This window comes from Staurois parvus, unplaced genomic scaffold (genome assembly GCF_062004578.1).
Source record: "Staurois parvus isolate SC_StPar_1 unplaced genomic scaffold, SC_StPar_1.0 ptg001622l, whole genome shotgun sequence".
Taxonomy (NCBI): Eukaryota; Metazoa; Chordata; class Amphibia; order Anura; family Ranidae; genus Staurois; species Staurois parvus.
Window position 1 is genome coordinate 400,268 of NW_028319418.1, and position 12,997 is coordinate 413,264.

The 12,997-nt window shown below is 40.7% G+C and overlaps 1 protein-coding gene across 2 annotated transcripts in view; it reads left to right on the forward strand.

The window, feature by feature from the left end:
* Positions 1-12,997, forward strand: part of CNKSR1 (connector enhancer of kinase suppressor of Ras 1) — a 73,679-nt gene that overhangs the window by 48,938 nt on the left and 11,744 nt on the right. For both annotated transcript variants that reach the window (XM_089663087.1, XM_089663088.1), the window contains 4 exons: positions 4,029-4,059; positions 6,094-6,260; positions 6,607-6,686; positions 6,779-6,850. In XM_089663087.1, coding sequence (XP_089519213.1) covers positions 4,029-4,059; positions 6,094-6,260; positions 6,607-6,686; positions 6,779-6,850 — 350 coding nt within the window. The remainder of the gene's footprint in view (positions 1-4,028; positions 4,060-6,093; positions 6,261-6,606; positions 6,687-6,778; positions 6,851-12,997) is intronic.

A 12,997-nucleotide genomic window follows, 5' to 3' on the forward strand; every position in this document is an offset into this window, starting at 1 on the left:
CTTCTGGCAAGGAGAGGGTATGAGGGCGACCTTGTTAGGTGTATATTAGTTCGAAGTCTGGTGAAACTATTGGAACTTGAAGTTCTCCAAGAAGGGAGTATTGTCTGGTATCAGTCCTCTTCCAGGATCTCTGGTCAGGGAGCCTGCTTGGACTGTCTAGGTGCTGGTCGTCATCTGCGAGGGAGTGGCTCCCAGAGAGCAGTAAGGTGAGGAGGTTTGCGGGGTGAGGTCTGCAAAGCTTGTGAACCGGTAGCGGAGGGAAGCATGAGTTGTAATCTAGTGAGAACTTCCTGAGCTTCTTCTGGCGAGGAGAAGATATGGGGGCAAACTTGAAAGGAGAAGGTTAATTCGAATGGGAAGCACCAACGGTATTTGATGCGTTGGTTTTGTAGTACCTGGACAAAAGTATTCAGTTCTCTCGCCCCTGAAGCGTTTGCGGGGAGAGGTCAGAAAATATTTGGTATTTGTAGGATTGGAAGGTCAAGTCCCTCTTAGACCAGGCTGCTTGCATAACAGCCTCCGTAGGTTTGATGATATCCTGGGGAGGACCTTCAGGTTTTTTTAGGGCCCAGAGCTCTGTGGATTCTGCCAAATTCTAGTTGTTCAATTGGGGTACCAGGGATTAGTTCCTGCAGCAGCGCTGCGACTGTCGAATTTAAGTCCTCCTATAGATTCCAAAAGGCCTCTGATTCGAAAATTGCCTCTCCTGTTGCGGTTCTCTGTCTTCAAGTTTTTGCAAAGCAGAGGAGAGGTCTAGTTTTATCGTGTCGAGATCTTGTTCATGTTTATCAATTTACTAGAATGGCATCATCCATTTTGTGTTCGAGATAGTCAATTCGGGAACCTATGTCTCTGATTTCATGTGTAATCTTGGTGATAAGTTGTTCCATGGCTGTATTCAGTTCCTTTTTGAAGAAGGAGTTTGAGTTTTTTTCAAGTAGGGCTAAGTCACGGAGCGCCACATCTATAGGTTCTTCGTTCTGTATCGTTGAGAGTCCGTCGTTAGACGAATCATCTAATAGAGAGCCGGTCTCTTGGGAAAGACTTGGGTATTCAGGCCAAGGTTGCGGCGAGGCCATTTTGGAGTGAGATCTTTTAGTAGGATTAGCCTTAATGGAGGCAATTTTAGGTTTGGCTGCCTTGGCCGAGGTAGCTAGAGAGTTCTTCCCCATGACTCCTTAATGGGGTCACCTCCCGGTGGCCAATGTATTGCCTCTCTGACCCAAAACTGCAGGTTCAGGAAGGGGCCTTCAGTGGGCACAGAGTTATGGACCGCCAGATGTGTGAGGAGTGTGTAATAAAAGGGAGGCAGGGGTGAAGTGTACACGTGGTTGTAAACCCTTACGTATATCCAGCAAAGTGACTAGCCTCAGGTTATACACAGAGATTAAACCAATCCTCCTACATAAATTGTATCTGTTTAAATGCAGTTTTTTTTTTTTTTACTCTACATCCATTTAACATTAAGAAATTATACAGCATGTCTGAGCTTCCAGAAAGTAGGGGGCAGGGAACTGAAGTTACTCTGCAGAGCTCATTTAGGTGCTCCTTCCCGTCACCTTTTTACCGCTTGGTGTCAGGAAAACTTGTCAGAAGCAGATAGCAAAGGAATGGGGTATCAGAAAGAAATGAGACCTAGTGCTCTGGATTGGGACAAGTACACACTATAGAAGGATATGCTTTGTTCATAATTTGTCTGAGGGTTTACAATCGCTGTAAATGTCTTAATTTGCATCCAAACATTTTACATGAAACCTACCAGGTCTGTCATAGTCTTCCACCGTCAAGGAGACTTTCTAGCCTTTGTGGGCATCAAGGTTGCATACTTGCATGTCCCCATCTTTCCTACACATTTAATGCTATCTCTGTTATGCTATGAGCACACAGCACTATCTGTTTGTAGCCCTAGCATTTTGTTTTCTGCAGCCCAAATGTTTATTACGTTAGTGCCACCTGTTCTAGCCTTACATTTCCAGGGCATTCCCATTGTGGGATACCAACACATTGCTTGGAGTACCTGGCTCCTATACTAGGCACAGCTTGAGCCAAACTAACTCTATGCTTCCATGCTTTGAACCTATAGTCCATGACCTGTCCAACTGTGATTCTCCATGAAAGTTCTGGGCTGGATGGTAAACACTTCTAAGTCGGTACAATTTACTCAGTTCTATTCTAAACCCCTACAATGGAACATTGTCATTGTAGGACAAATTGGTCAAGTCTCTAGACAAGTTGACTTACGTGACAGCAAAGACCAGCTTATCTCTGGTCTGCTGGCTCAAGAATCCAGTTTCTTAAGAGATCATTACAGATGCCAGCCTAAAGCATAAGACACCTTACTGGTGCAGGTGACTTGGTCAACAGAGGAATCTCATTGCTCCCCCAGAAATAGTTTGTGGGAAGTATTGTGACATTTCTGCATTCAAGGCAATTTTCTGCCCTTGTGATTCATTAGCCAAGACTTTTGCACAGGGTGTCTTCATTTGGCCCCTCCTGTACAATCTCCTGTGACCCTGTGGATTTTAAATTTTTGGTTCTGCGTTAGGATTATGTTATTCTGAGACAGTTGGGACATCTAATTTACTTTAATGAACAAGAAAGATGATAGCATTTAATACTTACCATGAAATGGTTTTTCTTGGAGTTCATTAAGGGAAACAAGTCCCCTCTGTTCATGACCTACGCCTCATACTGACTTTCTTCAAAACCTGAAGCATGATGCGAGTGGGAGGGGTTATATCTAACTGGCCAATGGCTTTTTTTTTTTTTTTTTTTGCCAGTGCCCAGTTACTTGGCTGTATCCTCATTGGTTCTGAATAACCGAATTCTGTTTCTTCTTAATAAACTCAAATAAACAAATCTCAGCATTTTTGTACTTGCCATAAAATCATTTTTTTTGCCCTGAACTTAATAAAGAAAAACTATATATAAAGCACTATACACACCCTTTTAACAGCAGTTTGTGTCCATTTACACCCACCTACCTCCAAAGTGGTCCACCAAAAATAAACGGAAGGGGATCTGTTCTATTCTGTCTGGCCAGATTGGAGGGCAGTCAGGTGTAAACGGCTGCCAGACCATTTACATCTGACTGCTCATAGAACAGAGAGGGCTGTGTTTGTGTCTGCTTTGCATAAGTGCTACTATGTTGAGTATAGTGTCCCTCCTTTCTCCTTCCTTTTTTTTTTTTTTTTTCTTGTGTCATCCAATAGGCTTTTTTCCTGTACTTTGTTATAAATATGCTTGCAGTGTGTATGTACTAAATAAAGGATAATAAAGCAAGCGCTACCTTAAAAGAAAACAGCCGCTGGAACACCAAAAAGGCAACCAAACAAAACCTTCCAAAGAGTATATCAATATAAAGGTGCAGTGTTAAAACATAATGTGCAAAATAATACGTAATAGCATAAAGTACAGAATAATAAAGTGCAAAATGAGATGTCACCAAGTGCTGAGCTTAGTGAATAAATGTCCCAAATGAAACAGCCCACGTGAGGATCCTGTACGATCCCGATAAGCATGCGTGGAAATCTGATCCGGGGTGGCAGATGATAAATCCGATTTAAGTAAATTGCACACTCACCAGAAGTGTGTAAATACATGCATTTGAGATATAGCCTGTCTCATCAAGTGTTACTCAGGTCATCCGCTTCCCAGGTCAGGTCCGGTTCCTATACACCTTCTGGTCACATCTGAATAGGGTGCTCAGGGGTCCTTGATGTGTATCCCCATCTGGGGTCACCTTTAAAGCAGACTCTGTGGATGAGGGCCCTCACAAAGAGAGGCCAATAAGGGACACCACATAGCATGATACTGTAGGGAACTTTATTCCATCAAAGAGAGGTGCAAAAACAATAACAAAATAAGATAAAGGGAACTGACCATATAAAATTCAGGATGGCCACAAGCGGTGGCTAGACATACAGTTGCTGTAGTGTGTATGTACTGTAATGCAATCTGCCCTATCCTATTGTCAAATTATTTTGTACATGGTGTTCAAATCTTTTTCTCTTACCACTGTATTTCAGACATCTGATCGAGCTCCCCGAAATCAAAAAGGTATATATGATCCTCAGCTTTTCTTGTGATGTATTTCTACTGTCTAAAGCATTTTGTGGAAGTATTTTGAATTCTTGTGACATGCAGTATCTTGCAAGGCAACACATGATTGACACCCTTTTGTTTTTGACATCCCATTCTGTCACCTACAGATCAGCTATTTGAGATAGAAATTGGTATTAGAGGTGTTAACTTTCTTATTTGGAAACAGGTTTAACTTGGAGTCAATTTTAAAGGTTTGGCATGTGATATAGGAGCAGTTTTGTTTGCATTTTATTTCTTTAAAGATGAAGGTTTGTAGAATTTTTGTACAGTTACATTGGTACAGCTTGGACCAATGTAAGTATGTATGTGTGTGTCCATAGCAGGCTAATATCCTGTGGAAGCTGGAAAAAACTGTAGTAGGCACCACTACTATAGTGATTGCCACTAGCTTCCTGGGTCCCATATTGAACAGCTGTCCTGCTGATTGGTAACTATATTAGGTCACCTGCTTAGAATGGGCGACATTCAGAAATCACTTTACATTTTCTCAATGAACGCAAAGCGTTCACTGATTTAGATGAGGTGATCATGTTATTGCCCTACCTCTCCACCTCAGTCAGAAAACGCTTTGCATTTTCTCAGTGAATGCAAGCGTTCTAAGTGGCACCTGTGCTGAGCGAGTAACCTCCTGTCTTCACTAAGCCGCAAGGCAACTGCTTGGTACAGGATGCAGAAGCAAGCAGTGATCACTGTAGTTGTGGTGCCTACTACAGTGATTTCCAGCTTCACGGGGATTGGCCAAGTATGATACTTGCGTACTTACATTGGTCCATTCATTCCCATTCTGTGATTGGGAGAACTGCAAGTACCGACACCCGCGATCTGCTTCTTTTTACAAAGGTGAACTTATGCCGGCCATACATGGGTCGAAATTCGACCGATTTTTTTTTTTTTTTTTTTTTTTTTTTTTTTTTTCGTCCGAAGATTGGACCTAAGACCAATCGGCTGATTTTCACTCTGTTAGTGGGTCAATGGCACCGGATGATTTTCGTGGTTCCTCCCCTTTTTGGTGATCTGGCATGTTGGAAAATTCGTGCAAAACTACAGATTTTCGACTCAATGATGGTCAAATCGTACAATTGTTTTTCTGAAAAGAATATGCTCATGAGTCGTGACTTGGAAGGCACAGAAGTTTCGCCTGTTATATGGAGTGAACTTTATGACCGATTTTCAAAATCATTGATGGCACCATCTGGTTACCGAGCGAACAACGTTTTTGGTTTTCGGCCAAAAAATCTTTCGGAATTCGAACCATGTATGGCCTGCATTATTTTTTTAACATAAATCCTTATTTGCATACTCCTTATGAGTCAATGGGGTTGATTTACTAAAACTGGAGAGTGCAAAATCTAGTGCAGCTGTGCATAGAAACCAATCGGCTTCCAGGTTTTTTTTTTGTTTTTTTTTGGTCAAAGCTTAGCTGAACAAGCTTAGAAGCTGATTGTCTACCATGCACAGCTTCACCAGATTTTGCACTCTCCAGTTTTAGTAAATCAACCCCAACGATTTAGAAAGCATTGAATACAGATAATCCTGATTACCTTTCAAAGATGTCATCAATTGTAGTTTTATATGTAATGAGATTTTTCCTTTCAAGTTTACTACTAGATTGGTGAAAAAATAAAAATTAAATTTACACACGCCGTTCCCAATAGAAGGTGTAAAGATGCATAGAAGAAAATTGAACTGTTTTTTGCTTTATTATGTAATTATTAATTTCCTTTTATTTTATTATACATGCTATTTCAGCACTTATCTAGCCAAAACTGTGTTTGCAATTCATAAATAATGAATTCACATGTAACGTGACATAAATGAGAAAAGGTTTATCTTTTCCTACATCTGCAGCTATTCTACCCATAGCTTTGTTTTCTTGTTTTAAAAGAAGACCAGATTCCTGCAAATCTAAAGTATCATTTAGATTATTTACAGGCATTTGATCTTCTTTTAAAACAATACTTTTTAATACTTTTTTCTAATTTGTTTTAGCAACTAAGCTGAGCCGCAGAAGAGTGTCTTGTCGAGACTTGGGAAGTCCAGACTGTGATGGCTGGCTATGGAAGAAGAAAGAAAATATCAGTTTCATGTCTCAGAAATGGAAACACTGCTACTGTGTCCTAAAGAAAGATAAATTGTACTGGTACAATGGACCTCAGGTACGTGTGTCAGGGGCTTGGGAACAATCGGCAAATTTCTGAGATCATCTATTTCCTTCATATACCAAAATGGCGGTCACATACACACATTGAGGCTTCTCCACACTGCAACAGCAACATCAGTCCTTGGGGAACCAGCATTGTCAGAGGGAGAGATCTGCAGTAACATCCTACTTATAGTATTTTCTCTCATGACAGGTTTTCTTTAACCTCCCCTTAACACCTAAATGGGTATCTTTTTAAATCTCCTGTGTTTTTTTTTATTTTCTTCAAAATTATGTATGTTTGTATGCATCTTAGCAGCCTGCTGCTGTTTCTGACCTTCTCTCTCACAAACACAATTTAGGATGAGAAAGCTCTGGGAATGTTAAAACTCTCTACATATTATTTGGAGAGCCCATGGGAATCAAAGCACAGAAAGAAATAGTAAGTGTATGCAGTAACTGCATTATATGTGTTCAAGTATGCAGGGTAGCTGCCAGTGTATACACAAAACTTCTCTTCTTGTGTCTTCTCAGTGAATTTCAGCTTACGCATCACATGTACAAGCCATTTGTATTTGCGGCAGATAATTTGACAGATATGAACAAGTGAGTGGATTGAACTGTTTTTCTAAACTTCAACTTTAATCAGATTTGATTGATGAGAGATCATACACATATTGTGCTGCCTTTCATTTTGGTGGAGTTAGAATTTGTATAGCTAAACCCAAAATCAATAATTATTTAACCTGGCTCACGTTCTAAACCCACACCTCCCTTTTTTGATCTCTATAAATCTTGGTACCTCCACTCTTCCTCCCTACCCATGTGTAGGGCGGTATATTTCCTTTGGAGCATAGCAAACATCTTAAAGGGTTAGTTCATATTTACAGAAAACTGTAAAGGTAAATCCTCCCCCCCCGGTCACTTTACTTACCTCTAGGGTTGCCCAACCAGCAGTCCGGGGTTTGAAATCACTGCTCTTCTCCCTTTTCTCTGCACTGCAAAGTCAGTTCAGATCGATTCTCTGTGACAGTGCTGACCAGTAAGAATCGATCTGTTCTGTCCCAGAAGCTCTGCACAGAGAAGAGCAGGAATTTCAAGTCGACGGACCGCTACAGTGACTACTGACAGCTTGGCAACCCTAGGTAGGTACACTTAGGTTTGGGAGGTGGGGGTTGTGGGGATTGTCTGGTGTTAGTTACACTGATCTGTACCTGTACATCTGTAAAGGGGAACTCACACTTTGCATGGGTCATACTTCAATATTGATCCTTTTTGAGAAAAGTTTTCTGTAACATTATAAGGACAGGTCTTCTGGATTGTTTTTACTCAGTTACTAGTAGCTCTTATCATAGGATATCCCAGTACCTGCGTTTTATAACTCTGAAATTAAAATATAAACATCACTGTACTTTAAGGCTGGTTCACACAATTAAAAGTGTGTCCGAATACACACGTTTCTGTGTGGTACATTTTGGTCAGCCATAAATTTTAGTGGGCTGCTAAGTATGAGGACATGCAAAAGTACAGGCACAATTTTAATAATTTTAATAATTGAGCTGCACCAGACTGCATGATATTGCAACACCATGAGTGGCCAGAAATGCATATGTGTGTTAGATGCATGGAGCTGCCATTAATTCTTAATGGCACCCACAAGCATCTGCAGAGTGCAGCAAGTTTCTGTGTGGTGCGGGAAACATTTGCGTAAACACATTTCCTGCACCCAAGTTTTGCGAACCAGCCTTTATACTATGTATACCATTCGGATTATCCTCTATTTGTTAAGCATGTATTGGTTGCCATTTAATACAATAAAGATTCAACCATAAGCCTTAAAACAAAATTTTTATATACTGCAGTTTACCACTCTTTAAATGTGCTGGCTGAATTTTTTTTGTCTCTTTAGTCTTTTTTCTTTGTTACCTGGTAATTCAGCCAGTAACAACACATCATAATCCTACAGTACAGGACACAGGTAACATTCACACACCATGGGTTATAGGTGGGGATCTTCAGGTGATTGGATACTGGAAAACTTTTGGAGGACACGCCCCTCTGGGACACCTTCCTTATAACTCGATCAGCTTTTCAAGTTTATTATTTTTCTTATTTTCTTCGAGCTCTTCAGTCAACATATCTGGACCTCATGTTGTGGGCAGGGGTGTGGTAAACTGTTTAAAAAACTACTTGTCCAGAGACTAAATTGGGTCCCAATCTACTTGTCCAGATAAAAAGAAAAATACATTTTAGCCAAAACCGTGTTCAAATCTGAGGTGCTTTTAGGAATGTCTGGAGCTTTTAAAATCAAACGGGGCTTTATGGCAAACGTTCAATATTTTTAACATTGTGCTGTTTGTCTCCTCCTCGCCTCCCTGCCTCTCTCCAGCACTGCACCTGGGGACTAAACAGGGAGGAGAGAGACCTTGAACCGGTTGGGTGCTTGTTAGGAAAGTGTTGGACTTATCCTTTTATCCCTTTTGCTGCCAGAGCCATTTTTAATTTTTTACACAAGTTTAAAAAATTTATTTTAGGCTTGAAGATTACACAAAACCCCCAAAACACATATTTTCTGAAAGCAGACACCCTAGAGAATAAAATAGTGGTAGTTCTAATTGTTTGTCGCATATTACTGCAAAATTTCAGTAAAAATAAAACTTGGGGTAATTTATTGCTTTTTAGTGCCCTAAAATTAACTTTTTTTTTTGTAAATATAAAAGATGAGGTTGCACCGAGTAAATAGATACCTGGCATGTCAAACCTTAAATTTGCATGTGCTCGTAAAATGGCGACAAACTTCAGTATCCTATATTTTCTATAGGTGATACTTTTAAAGCACCTTACAGGTCATCCGTATAGTTTTACGGAGGATGTCTCATGCTACAATTATTGCTCTCATTCTGGTGTGCGCAGCAATATGTAATGTGGGTATCGCAGTCGACGTTTTCATGCATAGGTGCCCCACCGTGTGCTTTTATGTTTGAATGTGCGTATATGTGGGGGAGGGGGGGCGACGTGCCCTTTTTTTTTTTTTTTTTGAGGAGATGTTACGTGCTTGGTTGTAACTTTATTTTTTTTAAATTTAGTTAAAAAAAAAAAACAAAAATGAAGAAAACATTTTTTTTCTTCACATAGCCCACAGCGCCAGCCAGTCCCCTATGTGAAAGCAATTGGGCTGCTGCTTGCCCGCAACAGGGCTAAAGGTTAAAAAAAAAAAAAAAGACCTCCCCAATGCCCGGAACTACATGTCCTAAGTGATATAAATTCAATATCCCTGTGTGGGCATGGTCTGTAATATTGCTTCAGGTACTGGATCCTGTGTGGGGCAATCACCTTGGCAGTTGGTACAACACGTTGAGTCAGCCACAAGGTCCGAGGTAGTGGTCCTTCGCTATGGAACGCAGTCCCTAAAGACCACTTTGGGGGTATGTCCACTGTCTCAGGTGATGCTTTGACATTTTATACACAGTCCAGCGTCATGGACAGGTAGGACAGGGTCACCCTATATTTGACCATTACAGGTTAAACCGGGCCAGTGTTTGAAAAGTCTGCACTATGAAGTGAATAAATTTCAAACTTAGTGTTAAAATCCAGCCACTCAGTCTCCGGTCTCTCGTGTTAATATCCAACCACTCAGTCTCAGGTGGATGACCAGCTGTCCTGGGACGAAGCCCACCTGGTCCACATGAATGTATCTTGCAAAAAAATGTATTAAGCCAATTGGCATAGATTTTCTTCAGTAATTTTAAGTCTGTATTAATGAATGATATTGGACGATAATTGGCCACATCACTGTGGTCCTTCTCCGACTTTGGCAGTAGACATACTGTTAGGTCCATATATATTTGGACTCGGGTACAATTTTAATTTCAGGTATTTACCAAAACATATTCAAGCTATAGTTACATAATGAATATGAGCTGAAAGACAATTTGAGGGTATGTACATCCAAATCGGAGGGAAGATTTAGGAATTACAGCTCTTAAGATTAGCCATCCCCCCTTTTTCAAGAGACAAAAAGTAATTGGATAATTGAATCATAAGCTGTTTGTTGGCCAGGTGTGGGATAGTCCTTTGTAATTTCTTCATCAATTAAGCAGGTAAAAGGTCTTCAGTAAAAGGTCTAAATGTTGTATTTGCATTTGGAATCTATTGCTGTGAACCTACATCATGCGTTCAAAGGAGCTGTCCATGCAATTGAAACAGGCCATTGTAAGGCTTCAAAAACTAAACAAATCCATCAGAGAGATAACAGCAACATTAGGAGTGGCCAAATCAACAGTTTGGTACATTCTGAGGAAAGAAGATCGCACTGGTGAGCTCAGCAACATAAAAAGGCATGGACGTCCATGGAAGACAACAATGGTAGATGATCGCAACCCATTCACAATTCTAGACAAGTGAAGGACACTCTACAGGAGGTGGGTGTATCATTGTCAAAGTCTACAATCAAGAGAAGACCTCACGAGAGCAAATAAAGAGGGTTCACCACAAGGTGCAAACCTTTCATAAGCCTGAAGAATAGAAAAGCCAGATTAGACTTTGCCAAAAAATATTTTAAAAAAGCCAGACCAGTTCTGGAAAAGCATTCTTTGGATGGATGAAATGAAGGTTAATCTGTACCAGAATGACTGGAAGAAAAAAGTGTGGAGAAGGCTTGGAACAGCTCATGATCCAAAGCACACAACGTCATCTGTAAAACATGGTGGTGGCAGTGTGATGGCATGGGGATGCATGGCTTCCAGCGGCACTGGTCATTGGTGTTTATTGATGATAAGACCGAAGCAGCCAGATGAATTCTGCAGTGTTTAAAAATATGCTGTCAGCCCAGATTCAGCCAAATGCAGCAGAGTTGATTGCACGGCGCTTCACAGTACAGATGGACAATGATCCAAAACACACTGCAAAAGCAACCCAGGAGCTTTTGAAGGAAAATAAGTGGAATATTCTGCAATGGCCGAGTCAATCACCTGATCTCAACCCAGTTCAGCATGCATTTCACTTGCTAAAGGCAGAAAGTCCCATAAACAAAGAACTGCAGTTAGTCTGGCAAAGCATCAGAAAGGAGGAAACCTAGTCTTTGGTAATGTCTGTGGTTTCCAGACTTCAGGCAGTCATTGCCAGTAAAGGATTCTCAACAAAATATTAAAAATGAACATTTTATTTATGATATTAATTTGTCCAATTACATTTGAGCCCCTGAAAATGGAGGGACTGTGTATAAATTGGTTGCAGTTACTAAAATTTGTACTTGATATTAATGTTCAACCCCTTGAATTTAAGCTGAAAGTCTGCACTTCAAATTCATTTGGATTGTTTCATTTAATTTATTCTGTTGGCATACAGAGCCAAAAGTATGAAAATTGAGCCAAAAGTATGAAAATCTCTATCTCTTGGGAAGTCATTCCTTCCGTACCACTGTAAAGTCCTTGCAACAGACGTAAGTCTGTCAGGCTGGGGAGGAGTCTTCCAATCCTTGACAATTCATGGGACATGTTGAAAAGAGGAAACCAGACTCCCTATCAACATCCTAGAGCTCAGAGTAGTCGGGTTATCCCTGCAGCTCCATATCCCCTTCTGAAAGGACACCCAATCCAAGTGCAGTCAGACAATGCCACCACAGTGGTGTATATATCAACCATCAAGGGGGCACAAGGAGCCTGGATGCCTTGAAGGAAGCAAGCCAGATAGTCTTGTGGACAAAAACCCACTGTTCAGCTATTTATTTATTTTTATTTATTTCTTTATTATTTTTTTTGCAGTCCATATCCCAAGAGTGGACAACTGGCATGTGATTTTATCTTCGCCATCTCCACTTGGACCAAGGGGAATGTTCTCTTCATCTAGGTGTGTTCAATCTGATATGGCAGAGATAAGGAATTCTAGATATCCTAGCCTCCAGATTTAACAACAAGCCACCTCTGTTTGTTGTCAGACCCAGGGATCTTTTAGCCCTGGCCTCGGATGCCCAAATTATGCCCTGGTTTTAGTAATTTATGTCTTCCATCCAGTGGGAATTTTGCCTCGCTTACCACACAAAATATAGCAAAAGATAGAAACAGTGACTCTAATTGCACTAAAGTGTCCCAGTAGAACCTGATACACAGGTGTAATATGTGAGTTTATAGAATACTTAATTTTCTGTATGGTGATATAAGGTTATTTGGTTTGTATACACATGTATTAATGGTGCGTTCTATGTTTGGTACACAGATGTTCTCAGACTTCTGTCAGACAACCCCTGCTTCTTCAAATCAAGCCCAATCTGCTGTCTCAAAGCTCCCTCTATTACATCCTGCTTCAGTCTCTGACTGTAATGGCATGGACGTTGAAACCCAAGATACATGGATTTTTGAGTCTCATTCCTTCTTTCCTGACAGCACAACTTGAACTTCCATCTATAGATATAATTATGCCTGGAAATCTTTTTTTTGCCTGGTGGGATCAGTCAATTCAGTGCAAGAGATCATTCTGTGTCTTGTATTCTGGCCTTCCTATAAATGGGTCTTGACCAGAATTTGGGTACCCTTGACACCCTTAAAGGGTAGATATCGGCCATATCCATCTTTTTCCAAAGGCCTCTGGCTTTGCACCCCCTCATAAAAACCTTTTATTCAAGATTTTGCTTATATCAGACCCCCTGCTTGTGCTTCCCTGGGACCTTAATTTGGTTATCTCTGCCTTTTTAGAAACAACCCTTGGAACCCATCAAGGCTAATACCCTGGAGATTTTTGCAGCAAAGTAGCCTTTTG